Below are 23094 nucleotides of genomic sequence, written 5' to 3'. Positions count from 1 at the left end.
TACGAAATAGCACAAAAGAAATTATGCAGTGCAGTGACCAAAGAAATGTTTTAACAAAATAAAAAAACTCTTATATTTTAGATTCTTCAAAGTAGCCAAAAATATTTTTTTTAACTAATTTTTAAAAAAGAAATTCATATATAGGGATCAACTGCACTATATATATATTTTACTAAGAAATAAATTTCAAGCATTTAAGCACAAGTCTTTAGATCATAATGTCTTTGAATGCATGTGTCCCGTTATCTTAACCAACTGTGTGCAAACTTTTGACTGGTACTTTATCCTGACGGAAGTCCTCCTGCTTTTTAACTGCCATAGCAGCATCACACTCTTGACTCTCCTGTTTAGCATTTTGTGATACCGGAATATTTGCCCAAAGATTAAATTAAGCAAAACAAAACACTCTCCCTTCCCTTAGCGGGTATGGCACACCAAAGATAAATCTGCTCATTCTGAACATCATGCCTAATGTCACAGCTCAGTAAAGACGTCAATCAAATACTGCAGTCACAAAAGCAATCACAAAGAGAAGGAAAACTTTGTCATGGAATGGATTCCTCCCTAACAGCTCTCAGATGCACTAATTCATCCCAGTGCTGGATGCAACGGTGTTATGTAATACCCTTCTTTTGAGCTGTCCCATTCATTTGGGGGAGGGTAGCTTTGCAAATCAGCCTACGGGATGGGGTTAGATGCTGAGAAGTTGTTAGATGTACCCTCTGTTTTGTGTACCACATTTTTTTTTTTTTTACCTGGCCTATTTATGGTGATTTCATTGAGAAGCGGCACGGCCCATAACGTAGCTTCAAGGCAGAGAAAGGGACTGCCCCGCATAAACTTGCCTGTTCCCCCGCACGGGAGAGATACAAGTTACGCTTCTGGGGTGTTTTGTAACTGACCACAAAGCTTTACATTGTTCGCGTTTACTGCGACCCCTTATGCCGCAATGTCCCGTTCATACCTCCACTCACGCGAATAAAAATCACACACAAGCTAACTGCTCACGTTAAGCTGTGTTTACCAAGCCATAAAATAAACGTGGAGCCATTTTTAAGTTTAATCTACGATTCAAAGGAACGTTTCTTCCTAATGGCATTATAGTTGGTAACTCTTTTTTGGTGCAATGAATTAGAGCAGAAAACATTTGCAAATAAATGTCTCCATCCAGTGGCTTGGTTTGGAACGCCATGGTACTTAGGGTGAACGCGTCACTGTGGGCTCTTTGTCGGCGCTGCGCGCATTCAGTGATCGCTGTAACACGTGAATCTGTTTCCATAGCGGACACATGACAAGAATGAATCTTCGAGAGTATTTAATGATCAGCAGCATCTGTACAGTGTGGATTAAAAATGTAAACTAAAAAAGCCAAGCCATGTCTACCAGAAACACTACCATTTTCTGCAACGAGCATGTCGCAACAAAAGAGGCAATGTCAGCCCAGCACACAAACGTACCGAGAAACTCGTGCGCACTTCTAGTGATGTTCCTATTACCATTTGCGGTTGAACATGGATGTGTCAATTTGCGTGTGAATTTATGCTGTAGGAATTCTGTGTGAGGTGCTGGGGACGTTCGGTGTAAAAACCAAGGTGTTGAAGTCCTCGTTTATGAAGTGTTATATCATTATACCTAAAATGATCGGTTTTTATGTGGCCATACTCTCACTTACACGAGTTATATATTACCAGCCCGAGGGTGTCGCAGTTAATATTAGCGCCGATAAATCGTGCTCTGAATTTACTGAGTATGAATGATAAGATACCTGAAAGCCTTATGATTACTTCAATTTTTCACCCACGGTGGAGCAAGGGAGATCTCCAAACTCCTGAATTGCAGGTAGAATTTATCCTCTATTTTTTCCTAATCTGAGGTTTGATGGCTAGGTGTTAGAACAAAGAAGATAAATATACGGGAAGGAAAGTTTGAATTATGTTCTAAAGCAAGAGACTGGTCCATCTGTGTTTGGGCAGTAGTGTAGCATAGTGTTAAGGAGCAGGCCTTATAACCAAAAAGGTTGCAGGTTTGATTCCCTGTTGGGGTGCTGCTGCTGTACCCTTGGGCAAGGTAACCCCCAATTGCCTCAGTAAATATCCAGCTGTATAAATGGATAACACGTAAAATTGTAGCCTATGTAAGGCGCTCTGGATAAGAGGATCTACTAAATGCCAATAATGTGATGTAATGATACAGGTCACTTGCTCTATGCAAATTGGCCTTTCAATGAGTCATTCATTCCAAACTGGGTTTGAGCTTTGATATTTTCTCAGTTTCATCAGAGACACCCTTTCCTGAGTAGAAGCAACTGCAGTTCTAGGAAGAGCCAGATACCAAGTACACCACATTGTTTCCACACTGAAGATTAAAAACTCCAGAGGGACATATTGGATTTCTCTCAGCCTACATGCATGTGCGCACACACTCTCTAAGGCAGTGCTTCTCAACCCTCTCCTGGAGGACCCTCTGCCCTGCATGTTTTAGATCTCTCCCTGCTCCAACACAGCTGATTCAAATGATCAACTCGTTATGAACTCCTGAAGCTGCTTAATAACAAACTGATCATTTGAATCAGCTGTGTTGGAGCAGGGAGAGATCTAAAACATGCAGGGCAGGGGGTCCTCTAGGAGAGGGTTGAGAAACACTGCTCTAAGGTGATAACTGTAAGGTGTTAGATATCCATACAGTTAGCATGTACAGACGTACTCCTGATAGGGAGCTCGTGAACAAACAGTACACCAGGTTTATCAGCAACCAACCAAGTCTGTAAATGGCAGAAGCACTCCCATTGGCACACATATATATGATCTGAGTTTAGTAGGACTGTAGCCTCCCTGGCAGACAGATCAACAGTAAATTATGCTTACCTTGTGTAAAAGAGATCACCCTGTTTCGGTTTTCCCTGTTATGTCATAAATAAGATATTCATAGTTCAACGTAGGGGCATTGCTCACCTTTACCAGAGCGACTTTTGTGAGCCAAGGGATGTCTAAAAATTTTCCCCTTCCTGCCTTTCCCCGCTGTTGACTGGAAGTGCCAGTAAGGGACAGGACAATAACTGATCAGGCATCCATACTTTAAATATAAGTATGGAGTGAAGAAGGCCAAATATTACTAGCATGACTCTTTTCAAACAGAGGTGTCTGACAGGTGATTTCACTGGCAGGCTAATGAGAAAGACCTTGGCTGACACCTGAACACAGATGAAAAGATATCAGCAATTTAAAATGTTATTGGGCTGAAGGTAATGCATTACTTTACAGATGGAGGGTCAAGAGTGAATATTTTCCCTAGTTTTGAACAATACACAGAAATATCCTGTCGATTTCATGACCGTATTTGCACGGTTTAGTAATTAAAATCCTTTCACAATTGCTTAAATCCCAGGCTTTGCTCTTCAAGTAGTATATGTTCATTATTTAGATTTAGTCAATTTCCTATTTCAGTAGTGAAGCATAGTTTATAAATTGTCACCTGTGTTCAATCTGGTGTCATTCTATTTCATTCAGAGTCAGATTTTATAAATGTCTTTAACTATAATTGTAAATCCTTTGGCTCCATCTGCATTTAGTTCATCTGCATTCAGAATATGAGGAAGAGTTTTTTGAACCTGCAGTTGTTGTTGAGGATGTTTGGAATAATGTAGAGGAGCTAATTAGTGAAATCACTTTGTTTAGTGAATGGCTATAACAAATACGTGGCAGGACTTTTACTTTCTGAAGCCAGGGTGTCCACTTCTGATCATAGACAGATTTACCATTTGCTGATTTAATAACAAATGTTGATTTTTCAATGTTTGAAGATTATTACATCTTTCTGCAAAATTTAAAAGCATATTTAACATTTTCAAAGACCTCCACGTTAGTATTGGCAATTGAGATGGCAGGTATGCCATCTGCTAACTTGTGGGATGGCACACATTACCCTGTACCTATACAAAACTGACCATTGAGCACATGGGTTTCCTCACATTAATAATAACAATGACACCAAGGTCTGAATACTTACAGCCATTTAATTCTCTACCATCTAACCTAATCTGAAAGCCAATAATTCAGATGCAACTTTATACAGCCAGACAATGAACAACCAAACCATCTCTTTAGTCTTTTTCATCTGCAACTCAAATCTCATATGAAATTACATCATAATAAATACTAATCAATAATTCTTCTCACTGTTGGTCTGTCCTGTATGGATAGAATATTTCATCATTTACAGCCTTCAGCTACATCTATTCATTGTAGCAAAGCATTGTGGGTAATACCAATTACTAGAACAGCCACATTGGATATGATAGGAAGGTCCCAATATGCCATTGGAGAGTTTTGTCTTTTACCAGACCATAAAGAAATCACCTGAATGTTGAATATGTCAAAATACTATAATTGATGCAGGTGATTATTGTACACATATAAAAGACAAATTATTCCAAATGAAGGCTATAAAATGCCTTCTCCGTTCTTTCAAGTAACTCTTCCCCATGTCTTTTCATTTTAGCATCTGAACACAATGTGATTTCCCCATGTTTTGTGAGATAAACCAAGCAGCCAGTGGTGAAAATTAAAAATTAAGGATTAACAACAAATTCCTAGGAATGGTAGAGACTGTTGCTCAAACACTAGATTCTAAACGTGATATGTCTGGGTTAGCCAGTAAGTTGCTTAGAAATGAAAACAATAGCTTTAAGTAATTTTATATTGAACACAAAGTTGAGATGACTTTGATATTCTGATGTATGGGCCATTTCCTCAGTGTGCAGGTTTAAACTGCTGCTGTATATCCCCTTTCATGTACTGAGTAGGAAAAACAACCACATTGTGGTAACCAGGAGGAATTATGCATGTTATCCATGTTTACACATGACATATGCAGGATGTTTGTATATGTTGTACAAGAAATGAAAGGATAGTAAAAAAAAAAACAAGTTCCACTTTTAACTACCTGAAACTGTTGTCCAGAGATCTCTGCTCATAGTCCATGATATAGCAGACATAACTGTTATTAATGTTACAATACCTGGCCCCAAGAAACAGTTGTTGTTTCATGTTGCCAATGCAGGTACACTAATACTTTCCTTTAATATTCTTTTCCATCTTCTTCTTGGTCTTCTTCTCAACAGACTGTGACCATAGGGCAATAGGCTGTCACATTCCGACAGGGTCACTCCTCTCACACATGATCCCTGTCTGTACCGGTTACTCAGTGGTGGAATGAACTCCCCATGGAGGTCAGGACAGTGGAATCAATGGCCATCTTCCTACACAGACTGAAGACCCACTTGGGGCCACCTCAATCCCCACCCCCTAACAATTGCTACCTCTAGTACTTGCTGTTTATTTTATATGTAGTAGTTCAATGTATTTGGATTCTGTGATCTAGTGACTGATGTATGGTAGTATACTTGGCTTCCGTTGCCTAGACAGATCACACAAGTTAAATTGTGGTAGGGCCTGAATAGTGATAAGCTCACACTCTCTAGTCTGGGAGTGTTGTTAGCCTGGTCTGACACAGTTGCTCATTTAACTTGAATGGATACACTTACTGTAGGCTCTATTGTACTGGAAGTCGCTCTGGATAAGAGCGTCTGCTAAATCATTGTGATGTGATGTAATGTAATTTCAACCAGTAAATACACTGATAGAGTATCGTGAAAAATTGTCTAGCCGGTACAAAACTGGATGCTACATTTAACTTCAAGGTGGCAGTCATAGTAAATAAGGAAAGACAGCCATGATCTGGTATGGACTCCAGCATAGACACATGTACAGTATAGACGTTATCTGCAACACTGTAGCTAACCAGATTCACACATGATTTCTGCTACTATTTCACAACATTTCAGTGTCATGTCATGCTATAAAGATCACATTGTATGTGTATGTACTGACTTATGGTTTGCACACTTGAGCAACTTGGTCCTTTTGCACATTGAACATGTGTTAAATCATAGATACTATAAATACAGCATACAGTTTATGAACACTCTTCTCCTAAACTGTGTTCTGCAGTACAACAGTCTGCAGGTCTGACCACCAGAGAAACACTTAGTGAGTTAAATAATAGTGTTGGGATACGCAAACCAGCTCACATGACTTACCTCTAACCCACACCAGTTAAACTACAGCCACCAAAAGTTGTCATTGTCTCAACAGCTTAATCATGAACAAGGATCTTGTTTTAAAATGGCTTACATTTGACATTACACACACTGTTGGCTGTAGGTCTGCTGAGTTTCTCTTGAAAACAAGCTGGTGTAATATCAATTTCAAGGGTTACCTAAGTTTAATTTGAACAGTCTAACGTTAGTAGCTTGCACAAGATTGATAATTTATGCCTTAAAATGTGTTTCCGTGCATTCTGGTTATGTGGGCATTGTTTACTCTGAGACGTCAGCTTGAATTAGATGTTGGTAAGATCTTGATTTTAGATAGGGGAAAAATAAACAAAAAGCAATAGAGAAGGGGCCCAGAATGGCATGGGGTGTTGCAAAAGTAACAGAAAAATACTCTGCTATCTGCTTTTTATAAAAGAAGATAGCACAAACATCACATCACCTGATAAAAATGTGAGGCCCAGTAAGGTTTCTTTTCTCACAGGAGGGAGTCACAGTTAGATATACTTATTTATACATTTTATTAACCATTGTCTCATATTCTTTAATGTGGTACTGATCAGAGACAGTGCCAAAATCTGGAAGATACAGCAGGTCTGCCATTGTTTTTCACTGAGTCATGGTCATTTGTGTGGTCTGCAAACACAGACATGTTGTTTTCTGACAGATCATTTGCGGTCGTACCGGTGTCCTTGCAATGCCAGCGTAATTCCCTTCCTGTGGCTTTGAAGTAATTTATCCCTCCACCATCACAGGACTCAGCGGTAGTCACTTCCAAGAATTTAAAATTTGATCATGTTGACTTTTGTGCATTTCGGTTTCAGTTAAGGTAATTGAATACTGTATATTCCCCAATTTGCGGAGAAATCTCCTGGATATGTTTGGAATATTGCTAAATGAACAATTTGACAATTTAACCTTTTTGAGGAAAAAAAAATCACTGGAGCTCTTGAGGACACTAACGTGCTGCCCTGTGAAAGCAAGTCTAATACTCTTGGGAGGTGTTCAGTTTCCTGAACACAGAGATGTATTTCATAGGGGAGCTGATGGGAGGTAAGGTCAGGTCCTAGTGTCATCCAGAATTCAAACTCATGCTGAACATGATTCTTCTAGGCTTCATCCAGCTGGCAGAATTCTTTTCACATTTCACAGGCTGCACAGGGGCAAAATCTTCCAACAAACCTTAGGCTACATCTGTGAGCATATTAAAATGAAATTCCTAACAATGAGGGTACTCTGTACTACAATGCCAATTTATGAAGAATATTGAAAAATTTAAAGAGATTAATGGTTAATTGAATGTCAGCATTTACAATAAATGATAGGTCCACCAGTCCAAGTAGGTTGTTAGCACTAATGGGGTTTTTTAGACAAGGCAGACACATAGAAAAAAACAAAACAATGTATGACAGGGCACTGTATAACCTGAAATATGATGGGGCTAGGAGATCGCTAATCAATGGTACAAATGTGGTTAAAAATGTGGTACAAATGCTAACAAAAATTTTGTATTCAAGCGGCTGTAATAAACCAAAACATTTTTAAACAATCCCATAGAAAACAGTGAAAGGTGAATGTAGTGCTAGTGCAAGTTGTTAAACTTGTTTATTATTTTATGCACAGCTAATGTCAGTACTCTTTTAACTCTACTGTTGTAATAATGTATTTAATAATGATACTAATTTAGAACATGGATTATTAGGGGAGGAAATCTCATGATTTATTAGAGAGATATAAAATAAATGTGCAGACAGATGGTAATATAAATGGTGTATTCAATCAGGCAAACACAGGATATTGCAATTTTATAGTATAGTTGCAATATTTGTTTGGTAAATTAGGCAAAAAACCAATACAACGGTCTCCTAGAAATAATCACAAATTACAAATACTGTGTAAAGCAAAAACAATCTGAACAGCAACAAATAAAATTGGTAATGTCTGTAGCATCCAAGTGGCAAATGCCATGCATTTGTTTAAATGATTAATTTTGCCAGTGAAGACCAATAAATGTTAGTTTTCATCATAAGCATTTAGGAAGCACATTTCCTCCACTGTTCTTAGAACATTTAGGTGTTTTGAACAAAAAAAAAAAAAAGAATAACATACAGTGTGTCCTTTGAAAAGCAGCAGTTTCTCTTCTCTCATCCAAAGTGAAAGATTATATATTGTTTATCTCCAAGATACTCCCAGTTCCTCAGTTCTCAGCAAATTTGTATCCTTTGCTGTTAAAACCCAAAACCTTTGCTAACCATTTTGCTGTGAAACAGAATTTCACTAAGTACATGTCTTTGCGCATTAAAGAAGGCATTTTCTCTCATGGCTTGACTAAAACTGTTTTGTGAATCATTTTACAGTGCCCCCTGCTCACAAGAATCAGAGGTCAATTGTATTATTATAAGTAATGAATCCTTCAAATCCTTGAAAGCAGAATAGAACAGAACATAACTGAAAGTACATAATGTTATAATTACAATGCATAACTAAAATGAATACCTTAATTGTGTGTGTGTGTGTGTGTGTGTGTGTGTGTGTGCGCGCGTGTGCGTGTGTGTGTGTGCATGTGTCATATAAATAATTTTGGAGTGGGTTGTGATATCATAAAGCAGTCAATATCCCTCACTAAATTCTTTGAAACATAGAACAATCATTTTGCTGTCATCATTGTTGAGTTTGTGTGATGGCTATTTGATTACTATATGGTTCTTATATCACTAATTCATAAACAGTAAATGAAGTGTGCAGAATCTTTATTAAAATATATTAATGGACAGGGTGCAACGCCCCTTTTATTGTTACGAACGGCCCTCCTTGCCTATTTGACCTCTTCGACCCCCGAAAGCTGCCGAACAGAGATATTCGGCCGAACGCGTCCCGGGGGATGGTACCGCCCCTGTAGAAGCTTTGGTTTATGTAATACCTCCTGAAGTGACGGAGGGGTAGATTATGCCAGCCAAGGGTCAAAGGATTTGTTTTGGTGGGCAGGCCTTCGTATTACCACACCTGTGCTTGTCAAGCATGTCTCCCCACTGTAACGTCAGTATATGTGCGACCGGTACATAAACTGTGGCGAGCACAGTTCAGTGAATAGCGCAGAACCGGTCAGCCGGACAGTGTACCTTGAAACTGAGTTATCTAACGGTACCTCGGAAAATGGAGGAGATCAAAGCCAAAGGGGACACATGCGATAGAAGTTCTGTCACGAAATCCACATCAAATTCACAGACTGTTTGTGGTGGCTGTTTGAGACGTATGCGCACATGGATACCCATCGATTACAAAGAAGAAATTGTACTCATTTTAAAATTGGCCGGACCTGTGGTAAGATTTTTTTTATTATTATTACGCACTTGATGTTTCACCGTTTGTCGTTAATGAGCGAAATATGTGGTGTTTCCTGCATTCCTGCAAGGGATTAGCACGTATTTAATGTATCAAATTAATATTTATTTTCTGTAGGATCGGCAAAATGATGTAAATTATCTGTATTTTTAAATAACACGACGAGCAACAGGCAAAAACTCGCTGTAGGATGTATGCCACGCAGAAGTTGCACAGCTGATAGCATTACAGGCTACCAGTTTATTTATGTCAGTATTTTTTAATTTTGCAATTAGTTACTGTCTTCACAGTCCGACGTTCTGCCACTACCCTACTTAAAACATCATTTGCTTTTGTTAGGAAAACCTATCCATTTAAACTTACCTAGCGTTTTGAAACTTTTAATTCTGCTCATATTTAGCCTGACAGAATAGCGCTTTAGTCCGGCAGTTGGATGTAGATAGCCATGAACTTAACAGGCTATGCTCGCTTAACAAGTAGAGTTTAAGGTAATCGATTTATAATAGTAATGCCACGAACTTTACTACTTTAGCAACACACTTTAGCTTTTTTGGTGAGTGCGCAAATATGTTTGCAGTAAAAATACATTTTTTATGTCCTTGTTCTATATGCAAGTGGTTATAAATTTTTTTATATATAATTTTTACTGCCCTGTCTCCTCTCTTCGTCGCTCAGTTCATCTCCCAGCTTATGATCTTTCTGATAAGCTTCATAAGCACCGTGTTCTGCGGACATTTAGGAAAGACGGAGCTGGCCGGCGTTGCTCTGGCCATTGCTGTAAGTGACCCACACACCTCACAACAATTAGAAAGTCAATGATGACCTCAATATTGAATATTACCACGTTCGGCCTTAACTATAAAAAATACAAAATAAAATATAAACAGAGCAATACTGGATATTAATGCCAGTAGAAATGTATTTGTTTTTTTTTTGTGTATGATTTCTGTGATTTTTTTTTTTTTTTTTACCAGGTGATCAATGTTACTGGGATTTCTATTGGGTCTGGATTAGCGTCGGCGTGTGACACATTGATATCTCAGGTAGTGCTGGATGAATTATTTTGTTTCTTATTTTACTGAAGTGGAATCGAGGACTCTGTTGGAGTAGTAATGGGTCAGGGCACATTCTAAACTGAGAAAGCAGTTTCACAGTGTATTCACATATGTTCCCAGGACTTCCCTGCATCTGTTTCTTTTACCCTAGTCTCCTCTGTACGACTGTCAATCATTGAGAATGGTGACTTTAAACGTCCTTAATATGGTTCAGAAGGGGGCCGAACCCACACTCTTTCCACTGAACACTCAGCTGGTATTTGTTTTTAGGCAGGTTGACCAGTTTAAACTTTTAAATCAATCAATCAATTTTTGTAATTTAATTCACAAAACATGTTCAGAAAATTTGCATCGCCACAACCTGTTGGTGTCAGTGATGCTGCAAATACCAGCTGGGCCTAGGAATAGTGTCTCCGGAGAGAAACCTACATAGAGCGTGCAACAGAATTCACTTCACTGCCAGTTTAAACGGGGCCTTCTTACTGTTTTCCAGCTCTAAGCGCACTGTGAATATAGTTTGGTGATTTGTCTAAACCTGTCAGGAGGAAAGGAAAACGGCAGGCTGTTGTGTGAGAGGTTCAGTTTCTGTGGGGCTGGTGCTCTTCATGCACTGTCTGACTGTAGACCTTTGGGAGCAGCAACCTGAGGAGAGTGGGGGTTATTCTGCAGCGGGGGATCATCATTCTGCTCCTGGCCTGTTTCCCATGCTGGGCCATTCTCATCAACACAGAGCCCATCTTGCTGGCTGTCAGACAGAGTCCGGAGGTGGCCAGGTCAATATCGATTTTTTTTTTTTTTAAATGTTTTCATGTCAGCTGTAATTAATGAAATGGCACATGCCTAAAAAAGTGTGACTATAAATAATAACATTTTTTAATAGGTATTACAACAGCATTTAATGCTCACAATCAAATTATTCACTTAATGAATGTGTGTGTGTGTGTGTGTTTTTTTGAAAAACTTGTATCATTTGTTTTTGTAGTAGGATTGTTGGAGAACCTAAAGGCACACCAGTGACACAAACTCACTGCCACTTACAATATTCAATGAGATTTCATTGGTGCTAAAGAGTGTGCGGTTTCCTTTGAATTAGTCTGAATAATGGAATGAAAGTTACAAATCTTGACAGTTATGTCTCATCCCCAGGCTCTCACAGCTGTATGTGAAGATATTCATGCCTGCGCTACCGGTGAGTTCAATCTCCCTATTACTTACTAACATACAGAAGCTACAGTGACACTAACCCTATCACTACTCTATTCATCTTCTTAATTGTTTGTTTGTTTGAACTGGTGTTTTCATAGGCAGCGTTCATGTATCAGCTTGAGGGACGGTATCTGCAGAATCAGGTGAGAGCACTGCTGGTGGCTGTGCACTGGCACTCCGAGCACACAAGGAGTGGAGACACAGAGTTGTGTAATGAGGATCCTCCCTACATTTACATTTGCATTTATTCATCTGGCAGACACTTTTATCCAAAGCAATTTATAAGTGAGGCAGAGTACAACACAAGCGAAAGCCATACACGGAGTCACAATATTAGAAATGCTGCATGACCAAGTTTCAATAGTTGGCCAGACAAGGTACAAGCTAGCTGACAGAGATACAAGTGCATTAAACCCTTATTTTTTAATGGAAAACACAAGAGTTTAGGTCATAAGAAATTGCTTTAGGTGGATAGTGATTCGGGTGATCAGGTGCTCTCTGTCTTTCAGGGTATAATATGGCCCCAGGTCCTCTCGGGAGCAGCGGGAAACGTCCTGAATGCACTGATTAACTACATCTTCCTGTACGTGCTGGACCTGGGAGTGGCGTAAGTACGATGTATATCCTCCGGACACGTGTCACTGTTTGCTCTGCACGAGAGACTCTGCCTTCAAGCTGTTGCTGTTTGGTCTGCTGTTTGTAGAGGATCAGCAGCCGCAAATTCCATCTCCCAGTACTCCCTGGCTGTGTTCCTGTTCATCTACATTCACTGGAAGGGCCTGCATAAGGCCACGTGGGGAGGTGAGTTTACCAAGGTGCATTGTGCACCGTGCAGTGCAGCGCTTAGCTTGCGCAGTAGATTAGAATGCCTGGAAATCGTTTTAAATGCGGGCACTGTGATTGGGCGTGACTTCCAGCAGTACAGCACGACTAGCCTATCACGGTGGCTCATTACCCCGCAGTGTTTGAGCTCTGAAGCCCTGATTCTCGGTCTGACCCCTGCAGGTTGGTCCAAAGACTGCCTGCAGGAGTGGGGTTCCTTCATCCAGCTGGCCATTCCCAGCATGCTTATGCTTTGCCTGGAGTGGTGGACCTATGAGATTGGAGGATTCCTGGCAGGTCAGATGTCACCTTCTCTTGTCAATCATTGGTTGGCTCAGGAGGACGTGTTAAAAAAAAAAAAAGAACAGTAATGGTAATGTGTGTCCTTAGCAATGCCCAAGTCTGAATTTATAATGCTTAACTACCTGGGTTGACATTATCTGTGAATCAGTTGTTGAATGTCTCATTATTCTGTGTAGGAACTCATCACCTGCTTGTAGAGGTCCCTGCCTGCTCCTTGCACTTAAAACCAACATGTTCAAATAAAACATTTTAATTAAAAACTGTTTGTACATTCACTTATTTCATTTTCTCTCTGTTGTAGGGCTGATTAGTGAAGTAGAGCTGGCATCGCAGTCTGTGGTGTATGAGCTGGCCACCATCGCTTACATGGTAAATAAAACCTAAATCTTCTCAGTATTAGTCCAAAATTCACAAAGCTAAATAATGGCCCTATTGCCAGGCTCCTGGTTTGTGTTCAAATGATAGGGACATCTGTTTCATTTGATTTACTTTTTTAACAGGATGGCCATATTAGTAAAGATTACCAGAGACTTACAGGAGATAGGAGATTAGCATGAAATCTCATATAACTAGGCATGAGACAAAATATCATAATTTCAGATTTCGGGGAATCAGAAAATGACAAATGTTTCATGGCCCTGAGAGACTCACAATTATATCACCACATAACTTGTATTAAGACTGCCTATCAGGGGTGTTTCTAGCTATTGAAAAGATCACGGGCTAAGTCAAGTTTGCCTGGGGCTTTTTTTTTTTGAAGGGAGATCGGCATCAGTAGGTTGGGGAGGTTATATCTACCTTTATAATAAATAAATATTATCACACCTTTGGACACTGCAAGTCAAGTTCCACTCTGATACACAGTCTGTCTTGTTTTGCTATAAACACCTCCTTTTTCAGGGCAACAGTATTCGGGGCTAGGCTTAAAATATTCAGGGCTATGGCCCCGAATGATCTGACCCAACGAGGCCACTGCTGGCTATAATGTTTTTTCTTTTTCAAAAATTTCATGTCAGTGTGAGTTTTACTTGCTTTGCTCTGTCCATTAGTCCTAGCGCTCTTAGTCGTAATGCTATGAAACAAGTACTTCAATGATCAGTAAAATGATCAGTTTAGATCTATTGTTCTTGTTGGTCAGTTTATGTTCCAGTTGTGACAATATTCACTGTTGTACCATAGGTAAATTGAATTTTCATACATCATTTTAATATTGCTATGCACTGATGAACATAAATATTGTTACTGATCCTTTCCAAGTTACTTAGAGCTAAGTTACGTTGCCAGAGATGGAAATGTTTTTAATTTCATTTGACAAGTAAGTAGTTCTTGTAGTATGACAGCAACTAAACTCTGCTGTTTAACATTAGTAGCCTGGGGAAAATATAGAAAGATGTCTCAAAATCCATTTTGTTTGCCAGCTTATTCTCTGGCTAGCTAGAGAATCTAACTGCACCATTTAGATATCTATATCTATCATTTCATGTCTACATATAACGTCATCAAAACGCGTTTTGCCCAAATTTATGAGTTGCATACAGAAAGGTTTGGTGAGAGAGGGTACATTAAGCATTAAAAGTACCTACAAACATTCTTTATTTTGTTTTAAAACTTGTGTAGATTAGTCTTTGTTAAGGTTGTAATTCATTCCAGAACAGAGGGCAAAAGGCTGCCTTTGTGCTATTATTATTAGTATATTATTAGCCTGTGGTGTTGCTAGAAGGTACAGACTGCTTTCCTGGTATGCCCTAGTTGCTGCTCTTCAATGTCCTCTTAGAGGGAATTTCCTACCTTAAGTCTGTCACGTAGCATGGAGATTGTTGTTTTGCCTTAAAGACAGTCACATGCGTGTTATATCTGGGCCTGTTGGATTTCGCTGTGCTGATGTGCTCTTTCATTAACTGACGTGTGTTACCTTGTGTCCTTCTCTTACATACTTGCTGGAAATAAGCTAGATTGACTTTGTTGCACTGTGCAAGTCTTGGGAGCCATGCCGCGCGCTCGGCCTGAACGGCTTTCATTTGCATCCTGCTGTGCATATGAATGATAACTGAGGTGTTAGCAATATTAATGGCCCTGAATAAGGACTTTCACCAAGCAAATGAAGAAAAGTGTCAGTAGTAAAAGGAGGACAGGGCCAGATGGGTCGGCATGCGTACCGTTTGAATAAAGCTGTAGAGCGATTTTGTCTGAGGCTCGTCTTCCTCTTCCTGTCTCGGCAGTGAGAGTAGAGTAGCCCTTTCAGGGGATCTCGCTGTCAGGACTGACATCGCAGTACTAGGAGAGCAGCGCTGGCATACGACTGGAACCCGCTCAGACGCTTTTGGCGCTGGCAGCGAGGGTGAGAGAGTGCGAGAGCTCATCTCGCGGGCTGTCAGTTCCCTCTAGGGTTCGCCGTGGCGGCCAGCGTGAGAGTGGGGAATGCTCTGGGTGCGGGGAACTTGGAGCAGGCCAAGCTGTCCACCAAGGTGTCCATAATGTGCGCAGGTGAGTGTGGGGAAGAGACGGGATAGTGGGAAGGAGCAGGGCTCATAACCGAAAGGTTGCCAGTTTGATTCTCTGCTGGGGCACTGCTGTTGTACCCTTGGGTAGGGTACTTAACACAAAATTTCCTCATTGAATATCCAGCTGCATAAATGGATAATTTGTAAAATTGTAAACATATGTAAAATCATAACCTATGAAACTGGGGCGGCAGTGTAGCGTAGCAGTAAGCAGCAGGGCTTATAACTGAAACTGAAATAACCAGTTTGAATTCTCTGCTGGGGCACTGCTGCTGTACCCTTGGGCAAGGCACTTGAATTGCCCAGAACCCAGAACTGCCTCAGTAAATATCCAGCTGTACAAATGGATAACGTTGTAAAAATTGTATCCCATGTAAGTCGCTCTGGATAAGAGCGTCTGCTGAATGGCAGTAATGTAATGTAACGCTCTCTGATTCTTCTGCTCTGTGAGCCGGCCCCCTGTTCACACCCGCAACAGAACTCCCTATCCGTCCAGCTGCCATTTCACGCAACAGTGCAAGAGGAATAATTCAGTGATGTAATCAGCTGTAGTTACTGGTGTTTTGGTCCCTCGATTCTGCCCAGTATATGTTTTCACTGAAGAGATATATTACAGAAATTATAAATATGTTATATAATTATATAAATATGTTCTGAAATTATTAAAATATTTTCTGTTACGGTTGATAATAATAGTAATAATTATGATGATGGTATATTTATGTCCGCTATTGCACATTTACTTGAGGGATAAAGTGTTACAGTAGCACTTAATCTTATTTTGTTTTTGCTGTTACAGTTGTGGTCTCATTCTTTGTGGCAGCAGTCATCGGGGCTCTCAAGAACGTGATTGGTTATATCTTCACAACTGATGAGTGAGTATGGTTGTCATTCTAATGAACAGGTTTAAGAATAGAAGACATCCGTTCTGACAGTAGTAAATACAGATAGTCACAGGTCCTCTCATGCTATGTGATAAAATGTGAATGCAGCCACACTACTGACACAAACCAGCACATTGCCCTAGTCAGGACTGAAATACTTGTTTGCCCCATTTCCTGAATAAAAAGAGGCTAGTTAACAATATCTCTATTTCAGATTATTAATGAAAATGCAGGGCATTTTGTCCCTTTCTTGCTGGGAGACCATTTGTGGTCGAAATGGATTCAATAAAGAAATTTAATTCACAAATTTAAAATATATTGAAATGTCTTTTTCATTTGCCTTTTTTTAGCACCCTACTATGTAATTCACCACTACCTGTTGTTTCCCCACATGAGTCTGTAACTTCCCCTGACAATCTGTTATGTCATTTGTTCAAGTCCTCTAGTTTGGCCCTTGTAATCCCCTATCATCATAACACGAGAAGCCTCATCTACAAACTTGGGTATGCCCGTTAGGCCATGTTACTTTAAGTTTATGGATGGGGCCAGGATGTCTTTAGCTATAAACACTGGAAACAAGGTATCTTTTGTAATCGTGGTCACGTTTGATGTGCATGTGTGCGGCACCTCTAATGTATATACAAACAGGAAGCAAAGGTTCTCACCTTTCACACACGCACAAGAACCGCAGCAGCCGATGCCAGTCGACTCCGGTTCTTCTCACAAGCAACAGGACTGTCTGATTACATAATCCATAATAAATTAACTCCGGTTTAGGCCACGTTGAACCTTAACTGTTACCTTGTGAAGCAGGACAGTGCTGCAGAGCGTACAATCAAACAACGCTAGCCCCTTGTGGTTCGTGGTTTTGGGTATTGTGCTTGGTGATGCTCCCTCTTCCTGGTTCTGGTATGGGAGAAGTATAGATGAAGTAATGCAAAACAAATAATGAATTGCTCTATGCATCCCTTGCCACACTTCTATGCCAAAGGCAGCATTTTATCTTGCCATTTAATACCCTTCTTTGGCATAGCTTTAGGAGAATGTATCAGAAGACACTCACATAAATGGTATTTTCATATTGTAATAATATGGTCAATTTCCAGAGGGTATACCGAAACGAATAAGATGGGTTTACTGTACCGGCGGTGCCGCAGGGGTTCAGTGCAGGATTTTTTATTTCAGCTAATACCGGTGATCCTAACCGTTCCCTGATGACAGCATCTGAGACGTGACCGGTGTGATTTTCAGTTTTAGTGGGGTGTATTACTGGACCTCTCATGCGCCATTCCTTGCTGTTCTTCTCCTACCCTTCACTTCACCCTCTCCTCCTCTCTCGCTCACCGCAGGGAAATTGTCAACAGGGTGAAAGAAGTCATGATCTTGTATTCCTGTTTCCACATCTTCGATGCACTAGCGGTAAGGAGTCGTTGTCAGAGTTCTGTACTTTGTGGAATTAGTCCCCCGGTCTCTTTGAGTATGGATATTTGTTTTTTAAGACATATTTTTGAAAAAGGTCTCACAAGTTTGAAATAAATAAAGTTGAATAGGGGGTATTGTACTATAAACATACCTTTATGGTGCTGTTGCACTATATACATATTTTAGTGCTATACCTGATAAAGTGCTTGCTTTTGATCTTGCATAAAATCTGACTGTCACTCATTATAATCACCCTTTCTCCTGTCTTCCTCCTCAGGCTGTAACAGGGGGTGTGGTGAGGGGGGCAGGGAGGCAAATGATCGGGGCTCTTTGTAACTTGGTGGGGTACTACTTTGTGGGCTTCCCCATCGGCGTGACCTTGATGTTCGCTGCAAAGATGGGGATCATCGGTAAGGAAGCCGACCACAGGCGCTGCTGTGTGTGTGTCTGTCCTGCTGTATGGAGGTTTTTCCTAAGATATTCTAATAAAAAAAAAAAACATCCAGCCTCAGCCAGCTTTTTACGTGTTTCATACGCTCATTGGCCATCTTGCGCCCCAAATGCTCATCATTGACCCACACCCCCCTCTCCCCCCAGGACTGTGGACGGGTCTCTTCATCTGTGTCTTCGTGCAGTCTGTCTTCTTCATCATTCTCCTGGTCAAACTCAACTGGAAGAAGGCCACTCATGAGGTGTGTCCTCCGCCATCGCTCTGTCCCTTCATCCCTCCATACTCCATCTGTGTACTGCCTTTCTGCACGGAGCTTTCAGTTCCTGAAGATAGTAAAGTAAGAAAGTAAGAAAGTAAAGTAACCATCGCTGGGTTATCTGATGGCATCTTCTAACTCCTCACGGACTGGCTCCCTTGTATGGTGTTTTTAAATAAATGTGTTTAATTAAAGATAGGGTCCCCTAAACTAAATATAGTGCCGGTCAGAAGTTTGGACTCACCTGATTAAGGTAACGGGAAACACGACTTAGATTTTACGAACACGATTTAGATGCTTAAATTCTTGAAATTTGTTTCTTAGACGTCAACTTCGCTATTTATATTTGTGTATATTTGAATTCCTTTCCGAAAATTTTAATTTAGAAAAATATTTTTTGCTACTTTGAAGATTCTAAAATATTAGATGGCTTTGATTGGTTTAACACTTTTTTGGACACTGCATAAATCAATTTGTGTTATTTAATACTATTGTTCTTCACTATTATTCTAAAATGCGGACAATAGTGAAAATAAAGAAAAACCCTCCTATGAGGAGGGTTATCCATACCTTTGACTGGTACTGTAAGTACCTCTAACGGCTGTAGTGCACACATATTTATGCAGTGATACAGGAGGTGTATACACATTTCATTTGTTAGTAAAGCTTTTGTGTGAATTTTTACATGTGCATCTTTTTCTTTTTTTATATTGAAGGAATGATACAATAAAAATTAAACAGTACATTACACTTTCCTTCTCTTTTGTGTTTTGGAACAAAATTCCCTTCCCCACCCTCCCCAAACATACTTTAGCAGCTGGTGTATACACAATACAACATTACACAATTACACAATTACAAATGCACATTCTCACACCCCCACACTCATCCGCCTGTGCATTTTTTGGCGCCTTGTTAATGACGACATGTGATGGTGCTGCTGTGCTCCTAGGCGCTGGTGCGTTCCGGGGTGCAGCCCCCTCCGTGTGAAGAGGAAAGAAGACAGCAGGTCTTCAGCCTGGATAAGCGGGGCTCCTGTCAGGGTAAGCGCCTGCACGCCAGAGATCCCACCCTTCTGTCATCACTCAGTGATGTGTGTGCATCAGCAGTGTGTGCAGCAGTGTGTGCATCTGTACATACACGCCTGTGTCTGGGCCAGGCCCGGTGCCATGGGGGCGCTTAGGGGTGCATTGCACCCCCAGATGGACCTCAGCGCACACCCAGTTGTCTCCTTATATCCCGATGTCTGCATAGTGTTTACGACTTTTTGTGAACCCTCGTGGATTGCAGTTGCACCCCTCTGTATTTTCTCCTGGTGCCGAGCCTGGTCCGGGCCCGAATTTGGTTGAACAAACTGAGCATAAAGTGTTTGTTCATGTCTTTCAGCCCTGGCTATGGAGGCCCAGCTACCCGAGGCCAATGAGAACCCAGAGGGGCGGAGTAAAGGTGAGGGTGAGGGCGTGGCAGCGGCTGGGGGCGGGGAGGCCTGCAGCACTGTGGGGGCGGTGCTGTCCACCAGGCAGCTGGTGCTGCGCCGGGGCCTGGCGGTCGTCGCAATGGTCCTCATCTTGGCTGCGGGCATCATCTGCAACATCCTGCTATCCAACCTCCTCAAATGAGGCGCGAGTCGGGCAGAACACGGGACTCCGCTCACTGCCGAACTGCCTAGCCCCGCCCAGCTCAGCTTTGGGCTACCCTGAACCCAGCAAGCACCACTCCACCACCCCTCTCTTCACCCCAGTGGTCGGGAATCCCAGAGGGAGGGGAGGGGAGGGGAGGGGGGGGGGGCTTTGAGAAGGCAGCAGGCCTCCACAGACAGCAGTCCTAACAGACATAGCAACAGCAGAATCTGCCTCAGTCGTTCAGTTAAATTTCTGACGGGGGATGCTAGCGGCATTTATTCAAATCACACCAGGCATTCACCTCTCTGGCCTTGTTGTGCCATAATTAATGATTATAATAGTAATAATATTAAGGCAGTGTAATGTGAAATATTTGACGAGTACAAAATGAGGAGAGCGACAGAGGAGATTTGAATTCCTCTGTGGGGGGAAAAAAGAAGGATTAATTGTACCTCGGTGTTGGTTAATTATCTTTGAAAAGCTTTCTGAACAAAAGTCTGAAGCAAATGACTGAAAGGTTAGCTTCTCATCTGTAAAAAGAAATCAGTGCCTTATTGAGTATTCTGTGACAGGCCACAATTCTGAACTTCAGAGCAAAAAGTGTATTTAGCATGCAGCTTGCATGCTGCTGGACTCTTGTGCAATTACCTTTTTATTTCGGTGAAGTAAAACCGTCATGGAATTAATTTTCTGTCTTGTGTGTGCTTTTATGCTTGCTGTGAAATTTGACCCTGTGACACTCCGATGGTTTCATTTCAGATTAATTGTACTAGTCGGAAACATACCAAAAGATAATCCCGTTCACGGAAGCTAGCTAACATGGCTCTGCGAGATTCAGTGAGGTGCAAACCAAAGTGTGAGCACAGCTGGGGTGTTACTGCTCCAAGAAAGCAGACAACATAAGAGGTGCATTTTTGCAGTTTTCCATTTTACTTAATTAAGTATAATTGGCTTCAATAATATGCAGCCCTTTATCACACCCCCACAACCACCCCCCCCCCCCCCCCCCCCCCCCCGCCACACACACGCACACACACACACACTTTCAAACATTTGAATGAAACAGATCAATACATGCTCCACTACTATGTATTTTTAGCCACTTTACAGACACTCTCATCCAGAGATACCTACAAATCAAAGTAGCATAATTGCATAAAATAAGGTTACCAAGATTAAGCAACAGTGTATACAGCAAATGATAGACTACATCCCAAAGTGTTTCAGTCCATCACACCTATGCTATAACTACCAGTGCCGTACTTTGTACAGAAGTGCAATAATACCCTGCAGTTATTCATGAGAAATGGAAAGATGTTATTTTTGGGTAGGGATACTATAACGCAGTCTAAAGAGGTAGGTCTGCAGTCTGCAACGGCTCCCTTGTTACCTGAGTAGTGACCTGCAAAAATCTTTCCCCGGGTAATTTTGCATTTCATTACACAGGAGTATGTTTCCTTTTGTTTTAAATGCAATATTGAAAATGAACCAACCCATGACTGAAAAGTAAAGTTTTAAACAGTGTTCTCCTTTGAAAGCCTTCTTTAATGGTGGTGGTAGGAGGTATTGAGCAACAGGTTTTGAGAATAAAATCAGTCATTGCCAGATTGACTGCCATGGTTGCCATGTATTGCATAACATTACATTACTGTGAAGCAGATGCTCTTATCGTCAGTGACCTACAAAGTGCATCTAGTAAAGTTGCATGAAAAGATAGGACACCATTAACCACAAGTTTTTGTTTGAAATCAGATTTTTACTTCTCACATACCTGATTTAATTGGAATGTGTATGCCCAGACTCATGCATTACACTGCACATGCGAAAGTAATGGATTTTGGCAGCCTTTCATTATAGACATTGCTTCATTGTTGCAGTTTTTAATCAATAACTCTGTGTAATGTGTTTTGCTCACACACAGTAATTGCCCTCTTGTCAGGTCATAGAAATTAGTCTGCTTTTTTAGTGTCCTGTAGAGGGCAGTGGGGCTCACTTCCCTGCAAGACTCCAATGTGCACCTGAGAGTCAGACAGACTTTCTCAGGTATTAATAAGCAGTGATTTTGACAGCAGACCTGCTCGGCACATAAATGCAAAATAAAAAAAAAAATTGATAAATATATAACGATGATGTTTCACTGGTTGTGTGCTACATACAAAGGAGCATCCTTCCCCAAATACATAGTGATTACTATGAAAAAGTTTAATAATTAGTAATGTATAATTTGTTTGTGTAAATGTTTAAATCAGGATTCTTATTTTCCACTTCCCAAATTTAACAGTACTTGAATCTTGTCCTAGTATCATTGAATCAGTGTCATTGCAAACAAGATAACCGTAATTGTCACTGAATGTGTGAGACCAGCCACACTTCTTTAATTAACTTGCTTTATAAAGATGTGTGTGGGTGGTGAGACACTCTGTTGGTTTTGACTGTGGGTCTGCTATGACTGCTTCCTGTATTGAACACAGATTTGCCTCAGTACTCCTCAGGCATGCATATGTATTGAGAGAATGCATGGGCTGATGTATTTTATTCCTTAGACATACATGTACAGACATATATGCATACATACAATACCAAACACGAATTGAATGACAAGGGACTGAATTCAGATTTTCAAGCCTATTTTTATTCAGTCAGCAGATGGGCAGCTTGCTGGTCCTGGCTATTAAAATGAGGAGAGGTGTTATAAAACATGATTGAAGCGTACACAATTCAACAGTAATTAACCTCCTACATATACAGTGCAGTGCAATAAAGGAGCCACAGACCATTCCAACATCAGAATAACAAAACACATCACATCATGTTCATTGAACATTATTACATTATAAAAGCAAAACTAATAAAGAAATTAGAAAAAACTACTGCTGTTCAATAGAAATAAAATTGAGTGGCCACCACCAACTCCCCCATCCCCACAGCTGGTGAAGTTGATGCTCAAACTACAACCATTTTCTTATTCTGAAGCTCTCTATAACTGAATATATATTGATGAGTAGTCTAAGTATTCTGACCTATCTGAATAAAATGGAAGAAACTGAATCATGTGCGGGTTGTGAATTTTTTTGTTCCATCTATGACATTATGATACATTACATCTATTTATGACATT

At 40.7% G+C, this 23094-nt stretch overlaps 1 protein-coding gene across 1 annotated transcript; it reads left to right on the top strand.

The window, feature by feature from the left end:
* Window positions 1–9248: 9248 nt before the first annotated feature.
* On the top strand, window positions 9249–19989 carry LOC118775252 (multidrug and toxin extrusion protein 1-like). Its single transcript, XM_036525074.1, has 17 exons — window positions 9249–9433; window positions 10130–10231; window positions 10429–10497; window positions 11134–11282; window positions 11656–11698; window positions 11814–11858; window positions 12225–12322; window positions 12419–12516; window positions 12721–12834; window positions 13142–13209; window positions 15216–15324; window positions 16141–16216; window positions 17575–17644; window positions 17925–18057; window positions 18245–18339; window positions 19307–19397; window positions 19741–19989. The coding sequence occupies exons 1-17, from the start codon at window positions 9266–9268 to the stop codon at window positions 19971–19973; spliced, it is 1761 nt and encodes a 586-aa protein (XP_036380967.1). The 5' UTR covers window positions 9249–9265; the 3' UTR covers window positions 19974–19989.
* Window positions 19990–23094: the final 3105 nt, after the last annotated feature.

The sequence above is a fragment of the Megalops cyprinoides genome, chromosome 3, assembly GCF_013368585.1.
Source record: "Megalops cyprinoides isolate fMegCyp1 chromosome 3, fMegCyp1.pri, whole genome shotgun sequence".
Lineage (NCBI taxonomy): Eukaryota > Metazoa > Chordata > Actinopteri > Elopiformes > Megalopidae > Megalops > Megalops cyprinoides.
Note: the sequence above shows the minus strand (reverse complement) of the source record. Positions and strands in the feature narration are given on the sequence as shown.

What these genes read in the sequence shown, in the direction of transcription:
- LOC118775252 (XM_036525074.1), top strand. Translation starts at nt 9,266, where the DNA reads ATGGAGGAGATCAAAGCCAAAGGGGACACATGCGATAGAAGTTCTGTC. An exon ending in TGGCCACCATCGCTTACATG is followed by an intron (nt 13,210 to 15,215) that starts GTAAATAAAACC and finishes GCGGGCTGTCAG; the next exon opens with TTCCCTCTAGGGTTCGCCGT. An exon ending in TAAGCGGGGCTCCTGTCAGG is followed by an intron (nt 19,398 to 19,740) that starts GTAAGCGCCTGC and finishes CATGTCTTTCAG; the next exon opens with CCCTGGCTATGGAGGCCCAG.